This window comes from Amblyraja radiata, chromosome 10 (genome assembly GCF_010909765.2).
Source record: "Amblyraja radiata isolate CabotCenter1 chromosome 10, sAmbRad1.1.pri, whole genome shotgun sequence".
NCBI lineage: Eukaryota > Metazoa > Chordata > Chondrichthyes > Rajiformes > Rajidae > Amblyraja > Amblyraja radiata.
Window position 1 is genome coordinate 14,959,822 of NC_045965.1, and position 15,549 is coordinate 14,975,370.

The window sequence follows — 15,549 nt, forward strand, 5'->3', positions numbered from 1 at the left end:
TTTGTTTTATGCAAATTTAATTAATTAACAATATATTTAACTTTGATTGTATCCCATGCCAGAGATTTCAGTGCACATTTAGTATATGCTAGCATTTATTTTGAGAAGGCTTACGTACACAAAACAGGGATGTAATGTTGAGGCTCTATAAGGCGCTGGTCAGGCAGCAGTTGGAATATTGTGAGTGATTTTGGGCACCATATCTGAAGAAAGATGTGCTGGCTCTGAAGAGGGTCCATCGGAGGTTTACAAGAATGATTCCAGGAATGAGTGGGTTAACATATGATGAGCGTTTGATGGCACTAGGCATATACTCGCTGGAGTTTAGAAGAATGAGGGGGGACCTCATTGAAACATACATAATAGTGAAAGGCTTGAATCGAGTGGATGTGGAGAGAATGTTCCCACCAGTAGGAGAGTCTAGGACTAGAGGCCATAGCCTGAGAATTAAAGAAGGAGATGAGGAGGAATTTCTTGTCAGAGGGTAGTGAATCTGCGGAATTCATTGCCACAGAAGGCTGTGGAAACCGCCAATGGATATATTTGGCAGGGATAGATAGATTATTGATTAGTACGGGTGTCAGAGGTTATGGGGAGAAGGCAGAAGAATGTTAGGATGGAGAGATAGATCAATTGTGATTGAATGGCGGAGTAGACTTGATGGGCTGAATATCTTATGATAGCACTTCTTTGCAGTAGTAAGAAACTCCCTACTGTCTGAGATGCAGGATTTCAGATATGACACATAGAAAAGATCCCTAGGTGCTATTTAAAGTGTTTTCCCAGTGACATCGCTAACATTTACCCTTCACCACGTTAAATAATCTGATTATTATGTCAATGCTGTTTCTGGAACTTAACTGTGCGCAACTTGGCTGCTGAGTTTCCAACAGTAAGTTGCCTTCAAAAGTACTTTGATGATTGTTGATGTTTGTGGAAAAATACTGAGCTCAAGAAAGTAGTATATGATCACCTGCAATCTTTTCCATTAAATTACATTAAACAATAGTAAATATCTACCTATACATCCAAAAGTGATATCGATGTTGCCTCATTATTTTTCAACGCCAATATTCTGGAAATTGGGCTGACTTTGTTATTACCTATACATTTGTGTTGACAATATATTCAGTTGACTGGCCACCATCAGAGCTTTTTCCTCCAGTTTATCAGCTGTATTTGGTCCACTCAGGTATTTGAAATATATTCTTTCGGCACAACAATCTTGGTCATGTACTACGTAAAGCAATATATCTACGAGCAAGTGGCTCATTGCACTTTGAACGAGCGCAATCTGCGAGACAGTAAAATAAAAGGGAATCAAAATATTTAATTTTCATCAACTGTTTTGCTGTCTTTCTTGCCCATTGTACATTTAGCAATTTTACGATGCTCTTTCTTGATGGAAAATATTAACATAACAAACAAGCAGAAGTCATGTAAATCTGAATACTGTACAGCAAACCATTCAGAGCTTCCGTGCAACAGGCACATGGTAGGAACTCAATTTTCTAAGCAATAGAGATTCCATAATATGACTAAAAAAAAATCTAATTCCAACTTTTGTCTAATCTAATTCTGACTAAATCTTTGGCCTTGAAAATACATTGTGCATTCCACATTACATCATCTGTGTTGCTGGAAAACGGTGTAGCATAGAATATAATTGGTTAGGAAAATGGCATTGAACAGGTGCCACACAATGGGCAATGAAGATATCTATTGATGGTCTGCCATACATTATTGCCTTGTAGACGAGAGTTCCTTTTCACAACTCATGCATTAAAACCCAGATGTCTCTTCACTCCACTATCAGGAGGAGACATTAGAAAGAGAGGGATGGTAGGAGGAAAAGGGTGAAGCAAGAGGGGAGCAGTGATGCTTGGTGATGGAGAAGAATGTTACAAAGTGGCATGTTAGGGTTCACAATTGTGGGGTGGGGTGGAGCTGAATGTTATGCATTAGCTGGTTCTCTCTACCATCGTCCATGCTCAGGCAGATCCACTGCAAATTATATTCACTTCCTCACGTGAATGTCTGTAGGTCACACAAACATGAATGAAAATCATGGAAACTGCATCATGATGTGCATGACATGGCAATAGTCTATATTATGGCACCAAATTAAAAGTGCAACCGAAACAGCACTAGATAATTCTATACATGTAGGAGTATGGTCAAGGAAATATTTTACGTTCAAATTCCATGATTGTGTATATTTGTACAGAATTCACACCTGGTTAAGAGGAGGATTTAATGCCTCAATGAACAACATATTGTTGCATTTATAATAAATAGTAGAAGGAAATTACATCGAAGTTGAAATACAACTAATTTCAAGTATCAGATGATAGTGTATGTTGGCAGTTTTTACCTAATTGTAGAAATTTGAAATGAAGCAAATTAGAGTTAAAAATAAACCACATTGGAAACAAAAATGTTAAAACATAGGCAAATAAATCGACTATTAATCTGCTATCCGGGTATCAGTGCTTTAGTTTTCAACAGGATTGGTCTGATTCTATCTGCTCTTTAAGTAACTTTTTGGTGCTCTGGAATATCAAACAGGATTTTCAGAATGTTTGAAATCAGCAAAGATCTACCAGCAGCTAATTCTACACTGCGGGATTGACAACTAGCTGGGAGAGGCATTTGGTAAACCAACAGGACATCAGTACTGCAATTTGGTTTATAAGTTTAGTTTAGTTTATTGTCACATGTACCGAGATAAAGTGAAAAGTTTTGTTGCGTGCCAACCAGTTTTATGAATTGCAATGAATGTTCACCTTTTCTTTTAATTTTTTTCTTTGCTTTCTGCCCTATTTAATACTTCCTTCTTAATTTTATCTTCCTTTAACTAAATTTTCTGGATTATTAAACTTGCCAAGGTAGAAATTTATTCTTATTTATATGCACAAAACATTTTCAAAATGCTATCATTTTATTGAAGAAGCATATTATACATTTAATTCACAAAACACAGCGTGAATCTCCACTGTAAAAAAAATACACAAAGTGCTGGAGTAACTCAGCAGGTCAGGCAGCATCTCTGCAGAACATGAATAGGTGACGTTTCGAATTGAGACCCTTCTTCAGATCCAATCTGAAATGTCACTTACCCATGTTCTCCAGAGATGCTGCCTGACCCGTTGAGTTACTCCAGCACTTTGTCATTCATCACCCACTCATCACCCACACCAAATCCTGGCATCACATCACTCCAGTCCTCAAACAACTTCACTGGCTTCCCATCTCCCACCGGATCACCTACAAAATCCTGATCCTCACCTACAAAGCCCTCCACCATCTGGCCCCCTATATCTCACTGACCTCCTCTCCCCCTACCAACCCTCACGGTCCCTCAGATCCACATCAGCCAGTCTCCTCTCCATCCACGTCCAACCTCCGCAGTTTTGGGGACAGAGCCTTCTCCAGGGCAGCTCCCAGGCTCTGGAACTCCCTCCCCCAACTGATCCGCAATTCCGTGTCCCTCACCATCTTCCAGTCCCGCCTCAAGACCCATCTCTTCACCTCTGCCTATCCTTAGCCCCACGTCCCCGTCCCTTTTCATCTGTGCATTAATTGCCTCATACTGTGTTTTGTATTGAATTCTGTCTTTACTTTGTGTACTAGTCATGTCTCTACTATTTATTTCATTCCCCTTACATGTTTTTCCTCTACATGCTCAATTTTTGTAAGGTGTCCTTGAGACTCTTGAAAGGCGCCCATAAATAAAATTTATTATTATTATTATTTGTCACTTTTTTGTAACCCGACATTTCTAGTTCCTTGTTTCTGAATCTCTGCATTATTATATTGCCAACATTTGTCAGTTTTAATGACAGGTCAGACAATACTCCAAATGGCTGATCCATTTATCACAAGCATTCTGCCCTCTCTTTATTTTTGGTGAATTTTGCAGCCAGAATACAATCCCCATGATTAGTGAACTATGGCTGGAAGGTAACCCTCTATCCAGTTACCATAACTACTCCCCAATAGCTCTGCAAATAAATTCATCATCTCCCGTGTAGACACTTGTCTTGCAACCACTCTTTGAGAGTATCTCCAGTGGCTTACCTGCTGTGCCAGTTTGGTGTCCTTGTAATTTATCATCTTAAATAGTGCAATTAAAAAGTTCTGTATCTTCTGATTCACTTCTGTAAACTGCTCTCTGACATTAAAAAATTAAAGAAGAAAACCAGAATTCTAGTTAAATTCTATATGTTTTACAGTGGAAAATAAATAACAACTTGGTTACTATTTTATCAAAAGAATACATTTCCTCATATTTGCTGAAATAGCAATATACGCTAACTTCTCCCTTCTCTGTACTACATATTATACCCAGGAATTCCTGTGCCACTATGAATCTTCCCTATTAATATATATGCACGCATCACAGAGCAAGGTTGAGCAAGTAAGGAGAAAGTTGGGAATAAATGGATAGCAAGGGGTAAAAGAGGGACAAAAGACAGAGGCTCTGCTCTCTTCTGAAATTTGGAGGTAGGGTATATTCACGTAGGAAAGTAAAAACTTGAACTGAGGTGGTTGGATGACGAGTTTAGCTGACACTGCACTGGGTACGAGTTCAGTGTAAGTTATTAGAGTGGAGTAAGTGAAAGAAGAAAGAATGCGTTTGAACCAAATTAAATCAGATAGATATACTGGTTCTAAGTGAAAGAAGATATCAGTTTAGATTGGATTGGCGGGAAGAGGGTTTTACACAAACAGAGAGAGAGCTTGTGACTTATCTGACCCAGGCACACTGAAGAAGAAGATAAAAAGATAAGGAGTCTAATGGAACTCAGACTGGAGTTTGAGGGATGAACTAGAAATAACTTGAGAAGGCAATTATTATTTTTTCTAAGATTGTAACCTATTATCAGCTAGAAGAAGGGTCTTGACCCAAAACATAGATGCTGCCTCACCCATGGATTTTTGTCTACCTTCGATTTTTCCAGCATCTGCTGTTCTTTCTTAAACATCAGTTAGATATTAAATTGGTTAATAAGTATAGATTGCATCAGATTTAATTTAGATTTTAGGACGCAAACCCCAAATTGGATTTCAATTTCAAGCTCCCAATACTTGTTTTATTTTAAACAATACAAATGAAGAACTTATTGGAGGTACTTAAATTATTGTTTCTCCTTTGCTGGCAAAAGAAAACTAGCTCTGGGTGCATAGTTTACTGACCTGCACTCTAAATACCTACATTTCAAAAAAAAAGACAATGCCATACATTGCTTTTACATGTTTTGTGGTCACGATTAAAGTTGTTGTCTAGTTGTTAGTTTTTATGGAGACATCAATTTAATGCATGCCACCTGTTGTCCTGAAGGTTAATGGGTATTGATTCTTTGTTTTGTTAGGTCCTGGGGAATGAGGCTACTCATCCAGACCCATCACATTGCTGGTACTGAAAATCTCTGTTCAACTCATTAAAGGATCAAAATGCATTTCAATGAGGTAAAACGGATGAGGCACAACTGAAGTATAGGAACATCATTCAGTTACTCAGCACGCTTTCAAAAAATAATTAGGAAAGAGCTAACAAAATAAAATACGTTATTTAGTGCTTTCTCCCTTGCCATTGGAAATGTAAAGATTCTACCCTTACTCCAGCAAGACGTCTGCCTATTTTCAAAAAGATTCCTTTCTCAGAGAAGAGCAGCTGTTGACAAGAAGATGGTCACAATAGTAGATTTCAGGAACACAAACTTCAGTCTGGACTTAAGACATTGGAGAAGAAAGTTATGAAAGTCAGTAGGTTAGAGGGGTTCAAGCGTAATGTAAGTGCTCAGAAAACTTCCCTAATGAAAGGTCAACAGTTATGCAAGATGATCGGAGATATTGCCAATTAAATTAAAGATCACAGAAGTCACTTCCCAAAATACTTTTACAGGTAATAACGCTGCAGCTTACCAATGGAGTAGTTCTTCTTGCAGACATTTACCTCTCCTGCAGCCTTATGACTATTGCAAAATATCAGTCTCCAACATAAAACAAAAAGAACAGACCTCTGTGACTTGTAACCTCTGCTTGTAAATTACAATCCTTACAATTGATTCTGTTACATGAGCCTTTTAGTTGAATGCAACTGTAAGCATTGATTCATTTTATCACATGCATGGTGTGAAATTAAATGATCAGTAATCCTAATTAAAATATATTTCTATGTTCACTTAAGGCTTTAAAGAATCTGCCTAAAGACTATATATCTAAAGTGAGAACAATCTACAGTGGCAAAACATATCAAGCAATCAGATTATGCCGAAATGGGAAAAATGGGAAGGGTGGAACAGTGGGTGTTGAAACAGATACTTGAAACTGTGGTTGTTTTGAATGTCCTAGCTAATTTCTACCATGTCACTGTTGGCCATATATTCAGTCCTTGTCAATGATAATGCAAGTTTAATAATTTATATTATGTCTGTAATCTCAAATGTATATAACAATTATAAATAACCAATTTCCAAACATATTTAGTAAGCCTGGGATTGAAGACATGACATTAGTTGTCACATCAATCTTTAATTGATTTTCCCTTTGACTAGCACTCTTCCTGTGTGATGAGTCCAATTGATCACCCATAGGAGAGAAAGTGGATTGAAACTAAATTTTAAATTCAATTAAAATTAAATTTCATTTCGACAGCATGATAGTTTGGGATTTCTTTGGAAAGCATTTTGGAATTGGCATTCTGCGTTTGAAAACAGTTTACAGTTGATTTTCATTGTTTATGATGCCCAGGTTAACTTCTGTTTTTGCTAGAATTTAAAGTCTTCCATTAGCGATTTGGGACCGCTTTCTGATCATTTTTCTGGGACAAATGCTCATCAGTGGTCTTGAAATAAATAAGTAGATAAAGAAGCATAAAAACAACAAATCTGAAATGAAACCAGAGGATACTGGAAATACTCAGCGAGTTAGGATGTGCCCATGGAAGGGGAACCAGGTAATTTTTCAAGACAAAGACCGTAGTTCAAGTAATAAACTTTAACAATGAATAATACCTGATATCTGGGAGATTCATTTTTTCCGCCTCCTCGTCTGATGTTAATTTCACTGTCTCTTCCATTAGATTTATCAAAGTCGGGAAAACCTCAGAAAGCTTCAGCAAATTAAATTCTATCATTCCTTTTTCATCCAGAGTGGTAAAGTCAAATTTAGTTCTGCAGGATTCAAGCTGGTCCTGTAACTTCATTAAATACCAAGCAGTGCCTGTTAAAATGACTACAGATAAAATTCTCTGCAGAATCATCCATCAATAATAATTCTTTGTCTACTGTGATCTAGACTGAAATAGAGTAGGAGCTCATTGTGCTTGAGACTTGGCAAAAAAAGTCTAAATCTCAGGCACGAAGAGCAATGTTCCAATTCACTGCATCGCCTGACATTTTATTCTGTTGTGGCTTATTCAAACTGTTAATGTTATAATCTATCAAAATCCACAATAGATTCAGATATCAGTATCAGCTCAGTTGTAGCATTCTCACCAGCTCATGAGTTGAAACCCCAAGTCAGAGATATCAGCAATTACTACCGCCAAACACTTCAAACATAGAAACATAGAAAATAGGTGCAGGAGGGGCCCATTCAGCCCTTCGAACCAGCACCGCCATTCATTGTGATCATGGCTGATCATCTCCAATCAATAACCCGTGCCTGCCTTCTCCCCATATCCCTTGATTCCACTAGCCGCTAGAGCTCTATCTAACTCTCTCTTAAATCCATCCAGTGATTTGGTCTCCACTGCCCTCTGTGGCAGGGAATTCCACAAATTCACAACTCTCTGGGTGAAAAGTTTTTTCTCATCTCAGTCTTAAATGGCTTCCCCTTTATTCTAAGACTGTGGCCCCTGGTTCTGGTCTCACCCAACATTGGGAACATTTTTCCTGTATCTAGCTTGTCCAGTCCTTTTATAATTTGATATGTTTCTATAAGATCCCCCCCTCATCCTTCTAAACTCCAGTGAATACAAGCCTAGTCTTTTCAATCTTTCCTCATATGACAGTCCCGCCATCCCAGGGATCAATCTCGTGAACCTACGCTGCACTGCCTCAATCACAAGGATGTCCTTCCACAAATTAAGAGACCAAAACTGTACGCAATACTCCAGATGTGGTCTTACCAGAGCCCTATACAACTGCTGACAATGACAAGGTGAATTGGAAGAGATGCCTTCTGTCATCTCCCATGGATGTCAAAGAACATCTGGCACAATTCAAAGAAAGGGTGATCGCACCAGCATCTAATGTGCGGGGATCGCTGGTCGGTGCGGACTCGGTGGGCTGAAGGGCCTGAGCCCGCGCTGTATCTCTAAACTAAACTGAGCTGTACCGCAAGCAGCATAATTGAAACAAATAATCAGGTGATTATTTCACTGATGTTTGTGGGACCCTGTTATATATAAATTAATTGCCACATTTTGTGAAAGCAACAGTTCAAATGTATGTCAGAGAAAGTAAAGAGGTTTGCGGTGTGCTGAAAGCATAAACTGGTTGTCAGTTTAAAGGTCTTTCTTTTTACATTTATACTGTAGATGGAGCAATAATATAAACATTATGAATGAACAATTGTACAATCTTTTGATGTTTTTAAATCATGCTTGTATCCTCAAGGTTATGTATGGCAGTCCAAGTGCACAATAAATACCTTCTTTCTTTTCCTCTAAAATATTCAATGATGCATTTGTGATAGTTCAGGAGCAGATCAAACAAATTATTCCTGTTTTAATTTTTTAAATGCTTAAATCCATTGCATGCCAGATCTTTATAATACAAGGTATCGCTTCTGCAACCACCAACTGGATTAATAATATCACATTAGCAATATTCTTGGACACTTTGTCCTTTATTTGAAGTGGCTGGTGTTTATAAATAGTAAAGTTTTGTTATATTGTACTGGGTGTTTATGAGACCACTGCTAGATTATTGTGCAGAATATTGGTACCCTAACCTAAATAAGTACAGGCAATACCCAACTTACGTATGTAAGCCATTCTTTAAGCCCACTGTTTTATTTCCAAGTTGTGTGTCTCGATTGTCTCGGTGGCAGTGGGCTACTGTTGTCGCATGTGTCCATTTCCACAAGCCAGTCAACTGTTCTTGTGGATGCTACCACATAGTCCCCATGTCAGAGCTCCCAAGTGGCCTCCGCATCGGAGCTCCCACGTGGTCTCCATGTTGGAGCTCCCATGGGGTCTCCACAACAAAGCTCCCACGTGGTCTCCATGTCGAATAGTAAATTTACGCATACGCAGTAGCACTTCCATTTCCCAATTAGGTAACATCTGACATGCAAGAGTCCATGGGATGTAACCCATATGTAAGTTGGGGAGTGTCTGTACATCGTAGCATTGGAGGAAGTCCAGTAGAGATTCGGCAGGCTAATTCCTGAGAATAGAGGATTATCCCATCAAAAGAAGCTAGACAGTTTGGGTTTGTATTTGTTTAGAAGAATGATCTTATTCAAATATATAGGTTCCTAAGGAGCTTGACAGGGGAGATGTTGAGAGGTTGCTGCAAATGGAAAAGTCAGGAACAAAGGGACATGGGTACAAAAGAAAGTACATAGAAGTTTGTTCTCTCAGGAGTAATGGATCACTGGAAGTCAGGCTCCCAAGGTGGTGGGGGCCAGATCATTAGATACATTTTAGATGGAGATAGATAAATATTTGTAAGATAGAGAAATGGAGACATCTTTTGCTCCTATTTTCTTATCTTGTGCTCTCACAGCAGACTGCTGCTGACAGATTTAACTTACAATGTATTCCATTGTTACATGCAAAGAACCTCATGTACAAGTCTTGCTACGGATTTATCTGATCTTGAAATCCCCATTTTGGATGTTTTGCCTACACCCTTCGGAAAGGCTGCTTTTTTTTTTGCATAGACCAATCATTGATAGTTGTCTAGGCTGCGATTAACCAAGCTGCTGAGACAAGAAATCTGAGGCAAGTCCTCCATATTTCAACTGTAAAAAAGTTTCATAACCATATTAGTCTTCGAATAGTAAAATATGTATGTGAACCAAATTCAGAAATACCATTTTCCCCTGAGAGCGTGATTGTATGCCGGTGAGAAAGTACATTCACACAGTTGTTTAATTCTTCCATTAATATTTGTTCAGCCATTTTTTCATCACTGGTCCACTTATGTCGATTAAAAAGAGTCAGACTGAGCTCTGTCCAATCATTTTGCAACTGGACTATCCCAAATAGTTCTTCTTTATTAGCTAAGAATAATGATCCTTCAAATCGCTCATAGTCTTGAGTAACCATCTAAAGGAAAAACAAATCTATTTTAGAGAATTAAGATTTATTCAGATAGTTCTTAAATAAAGATCATGCGGGTTTCTCACATAAGGTTATTGGACACAATCGCCACACTTAAGTTTACAAATATGGGTCATTTATTAAAGTTGTCATAAAAATAAATTATAAAATATTCGCTTAATAGAGCCAGTGCTAATAATTGTAATCCACAATGTCCTAATTCTTTAGTGAATGTGGTTTACCACCTCCTGTCATAGATTAGTTCCTCACAGGTATCTCCTCTGTTCCCGTAGTTCTGCTCTCGAGCCCCCTCCCCCGACATAACCAGGACAGAATTCGCCGTCCTCGACTTTCACCCCACCAGCCTTCGCATCCAACACATCGTCCTCTGACATTTTTGTCACCTCCAATGTGATTCCACCACGAATCACATTTTCCCATCTCCACCCATTTCCACCTTCTGCAAAGAAGACTCCCTCCGCAACTCCTTGGTTCACTCATCCCTAACCACACCCACCCCAGGCATTTTCCCTTCAAAGACAGGAGATGCAATACCTGCCCTTATACTTCCTCCCTTGATTCTATCCAGGGACCCCAACAGTCTTTCCAGGTGAGAGAGAGGTTCACAGGCACCTTCTCTAACCTCATCTATTGCATCTGGTGTTCCCGATGTGGCCTCCTGTACATCGGCAAGACCAAGCGCAGACTGGGCAAATGGTTACGCTGAACTCGCGCTCGGTTTGTCAAGGCCTACTTCATTGGTAACTATTTTAACTCCCCTTCCCAGTTCCATATTGACCTTTTTGTCCTGGGGCTCCATGCCACAGAGGAGGCACAAGCAATTTTGAGGTACAGCACCTCATATTTCGCTTGGGTAGCTTACAAACCAGCAGTATGAAAGTAGACTTTTCTAATTTTATTAAACTTCTACCTTTTTTTACTTCTTTCCTCGACGGAGTTGCAACTTTTTTCCGTGTCATATCTCTGTTCGCACTGCAACCCAACATCGTGGAGTTGGCGGCATCTTGCTGGGGACCGACTTTGGGATCTCCAACTGCGGGAGCCTGCGGACTTACCATCATGGAGCTTGCGATCCCCTTGTCAGGGATCGATTTCGGGGCTCCAACCACGGGAGCCTGCGGACTTTAACATAGTGGAGCTCACAGTCCCTTGGTTATGGACCGACTTCAGGAGCTCCAAGCCGCAGGAGCTTCGACCGCCCCGATTACGGGAGCTTCGATCGCCCCAACTGCGGATGGTTCAACTCACCCGACCACGGGAGAAAAGGAGGGTAAGACTTTATTGCCTTCCATCACAGTGAGGAATGAGCCACTATGGTGGATGTTTATGTCAAATTTTATGTAGTGTGTCTTGTTGCTTTTTTGGTATGACTATGAAATCAAATTTGTCGTATGTTGCAAAATATACTTGGCTAATAAATTACGATTATGGTTATGATTACGAAATGCATTCAATACATAATGATTTTATGAAACATTAGAAAATAAAATTATCACCTCATGCCAGTCTTTTAGATCTTTTGTTAGTGTGTGCAGCATTTCTTCAGGAATTTTCAGTCCTTTATGATTCCTACAACAACATAAAATGTTAGAAGTATCTTGTTGTATTTAATAATCTATAGACTTTTCACAAGCCACAACAACTAAATATTGCTCATAGCCATTTGGCAGTAGATCCACCACCGTGTGTTCTTTCAGTCACTTCTCACTTTACCACAGACAGAGCTCTTATTGATATAGATACACAACTAGTTTTACAGTGTGCCCATGAGTCTATGGGGGAGGGTGGGGGGTGGGGGGGTGGGGGGGGGGGGGGGAGTATTATGGGCATCAGTCAGGAAAGTGCATCTGAAACCATCACCTTTTGAATGGTGGAAAAAGCACAAGCGACCACATGGCCTACCTGCTCCTAACTATTATGCTTGTAACACTTCACATGTTCACTATATAATATGCCACAATAGATTGTTGCTTGATTTTAAATTAAGACAGCATAAGTTTGACCGACTGCAACTCCCAAGCAATGAGCAGAAACGTTTAATACCAATAACATAAAATATATTATTAAAGTATTCATGCTTCTCAAGTAAAATAACACTTTACAAGTGACACACTAAATTGAAGTACCTGTACAATGTTCTTAGTTTGGGACTCCTTTTATCTATGAAAGCCACCATGGCATCTTTCTCTGATCAACTCATATTTGAAAAATGCAGGCTTTAAAATAATTTGTGACAAGATCAAATTACATGTGAACATCCAAAATCGTTCAGTAAAATCGGTAACCAATAATTTAAACAAACTGATGGCTGAGGATTTTCATGTTAACATATATCTCTATATAAATACAGCATTTAAATATTTGCTCAGTGCTTTTGTGCTTCATGGGAGTTCATCTGGTTAATTTAAAAAAATGCTGTTATAACAGACTAAAAAGTAAAACAAAATATATAGAATTATTTTATGGCATGGTAGGTTAGTGTCCAAAGTGCAGACTAATCCAAGTTGTTAAACATCAGATTGCTCTGAGAAATCACGTATGTAATGGGATCTATCCCTGGATATTGAGAGAGGCAAGAGAGGAGATTGCAGGGATCTTAATGAAGATATTTGTATCTTCTCTAGCTGCAGGTGAGTTCCTGAAGGACTGGAGAGTAGCAATGTTGTTCCTTTCTATTCATGGAACCTTTATCATAGTCACTTTTACGACTATACACGATGGATATACATGTCACATCATGGATGCCCCCAGCCAAACTGAGACAGCATTTGGATTTGGTGCACTCTATGGATTTCTGCAGATACAAGGTACACTGCTGACTGTGGCAGACAGGATGCCTTCAAACCATCCAGGAATCATCATTTGGCAAGGATTCTACACAATTGGCATGGAACAAATATCTCCCGTACATGTTAAGAAGTTTCTCCAGGCGCATTCCAGATAACTGAGTAGCTGCCACAAATCATTCACTCTGTGCCACTCCAATTCTATCAATCTATTCTGTCTTCCAAGCAGACAGGTTATTTGGGACACCACAACATTAGTAAAAGGTTATCTCATGAAGCACTGAGAATCGTTACCGATAAAACATAGGATCACTACAATCTGTGCTATTTTGCACCTAAAATGGTAGATATCAAGCCAATGAAGTCCTGTATTGTTGTCATTTGAGCATCTTCACCGCTCACAAAGGTGTTTTTCAATATATATAGCTGCACATTTTTCGAATTGTGTATTTTGCACTAATGTTCATTTGCACAGTCATTTTCCTTTTCACTCTTCTATAATTTCTGTACAATTTATGTTTAGGGATAACACTTCCATACTCTCCTCACCGTTATTACTCAGATGACATTGCAGCGGCACCTAGTGGTGGCCTGGGGAATCACAGCCCACGCTATTGGCTGGCGCGGTCAAGTGATCGCGGGAGTTTTTTCATGGGCTTTTGGTAAAGCATCCATTCAAGCTCCACCCTGTTCGAAGGAGCTTCGTTATCTTGGCTGTTTAAAACTCGCTTGACTCGACTCGTCAAATTGGTGACCCCGTCAGTCCAATCGTTTATTCGGACTTCGATCATGCAAGCTGCCGCTAACCCCGATGCCCAGCTGCCCTCCTTGCAGGACCCTCCAGCAATCGGCAAGTGCGAGGGCCCCTGCTGCTCCGCACTTTTGGGCTCAGCCGCTGCGATCGCGCCGCCAGCCTACTCCACATGGACGGCCTCGGCGGCCTCTCCGACCCTGCCTATTGTTTGAGCAGGCCTTCCTAGAGCAGATGCCCGATGACATCGCTGGTTCGGACTTCGCCGACCCCCTGCAGCTCGCCGAACGGGCCGACGAACTGTGGCTCGCCAAGCGCCAGGACGGCGGGTCCATCAATCGGGTTTCCACGCCCGTGCACCTGCAGCCTCGCAGAGACATCCAAACCTTCGCTGCCATCGCCATGCCGCAGCCGCCCGCCAGACACTGGGGTCAGCGCCAGTGTTGCTGCTACCACCAACGCTGGGGTGCCGAGTCCCGACGATGCCATGCCCCCTGCTCATTTACGGGAAATGCCCAACCGTTGCTGGGCGCCGATTTCCTCCGGGCCTTTTCGCATTTGGTGGACGTGCCTGGTGGGCGCCTCGTTCCACCGGTGTGCCCCAGCCCCGTGAGCCCACGGCCCTCGGAACCCTTCCAGCCTGCTGCTGAGAGCGGTAGCCGAGGTAGAAGGCTCGTATACCTCCCTGCTCGCCGAGTTCCCGGGGTTCCTCACCCCCCCCGTTTTCGTGCGACGGCCCTTAAGCATGGGGTGGTGCACCATATTCCCACTGCGGGCCCGCCATTGCATGCATGAGCGCGCAGTCTCCTGCCTGACAAGCTGCAGATTGCCAAAGAGGAGTTCAGACAGCTGGAGGACATGGGAATCTGATAGCCCGTGGGCATCCCATTGCACATGGTCCCTAAAGCATCTGGGGGGTGGAGACCGTGCCGGGATTATTGGCGCTTGAACGCCGTTATGACCGCGGACCGCTACCCAGTCCCACATAGCCAGGATTTCATGGCCTATCTGGAGGGCGGCACCATTTTTTCTAAGGTGGACCTGGTCCGCGGCTACCACCAGATTCCCATTCACCCTGATGACTTGCCTAAAAGCGCCACCATCACCCCGTTTGGCCTTTTCAAGTGGGTACGCATGCCATTTGGTTTAAAGAATGCTGCACAGGCATTCCAACGGCTGGTGGGTTGGGGGTTAGAGTTCATATTCATCCACTTAGACAACATCCTGGTCGCCAGCCGCTTCCAACAGGAGCACTACAGGCACCAACGGGCGCAGTTCCAGCGGCTCCAGGACCACAGACTGGTAATCAACCCCGCTAAGTGCCAGTTCAGCCTCCGCACCATTTCATTCCTGTGGCATCATGTCACCTCGCAGGGCGAGACCCCGTTATCCACCAATGTGGAGGCCATCCGGCAGTGGCAGCTCACCTTCAAGGGGCTGCAGGAGTTTGTTGGCATGGTGAACTTTTATCATCGGTTTGTGCCGTCATCTGCCAGGATCATGCGTCCTTTGTTTCAGTGCCTCGTCGGTAAACCACAGGACCTTGTGTGGACCGCCGAGGCTGTGGCTGCGTTTGATGATGCAAAGGAGGCATTGGCCAAAGCCACCATGCTGGTGCCCTCGAGGGCCACCCTCGACTGCCCTCATGGTAGACGCCTCTGATACGGCTGTTGGAGGGGTGCTCGAGCAGCTCATCGATGGCCGCTGGC

The 15,549-nt window shown here is 41.6% G+C and overlaps 1 protein-coding gene across 1 annotated transcript in view; it reads right to left on the reverse strand.

Annotated features, from left to right (window-relative positions):
• The window catches only part of axdnd1 (axonemal dynein light chain domain containing 1), a 91,219-nt gene that overhangs the window by 27,977 nt on the left and 47,693 nt on the right, over nt 1-15,549 (reverse strand). Inside the window, exons 16-20 of the mRNA XM_033028142.1 lie at nt 11,800-11,872; nt 10,054-10,288; nt 7,020-7,227; nt 4,081-4,174; nt 1,104-1,294 (exon numbers count right to left, since the gene is read on the reverse strand). Coding sequence (XP_032884033.1) covers nt 1,104-1,294; nt 4,081-4,174; nt 7,020-7,227; nt 10,054-10,288; nt 11,800-11,872 — 801 coding nt within the window. The remainder of the gene's footprint in view (nt 1-1,103; nt 1,295-4,080; nt 4,175-7,019; nt 7,228-10,053; nt 10,289-11,799; nt 11,873-15,549) is intronic.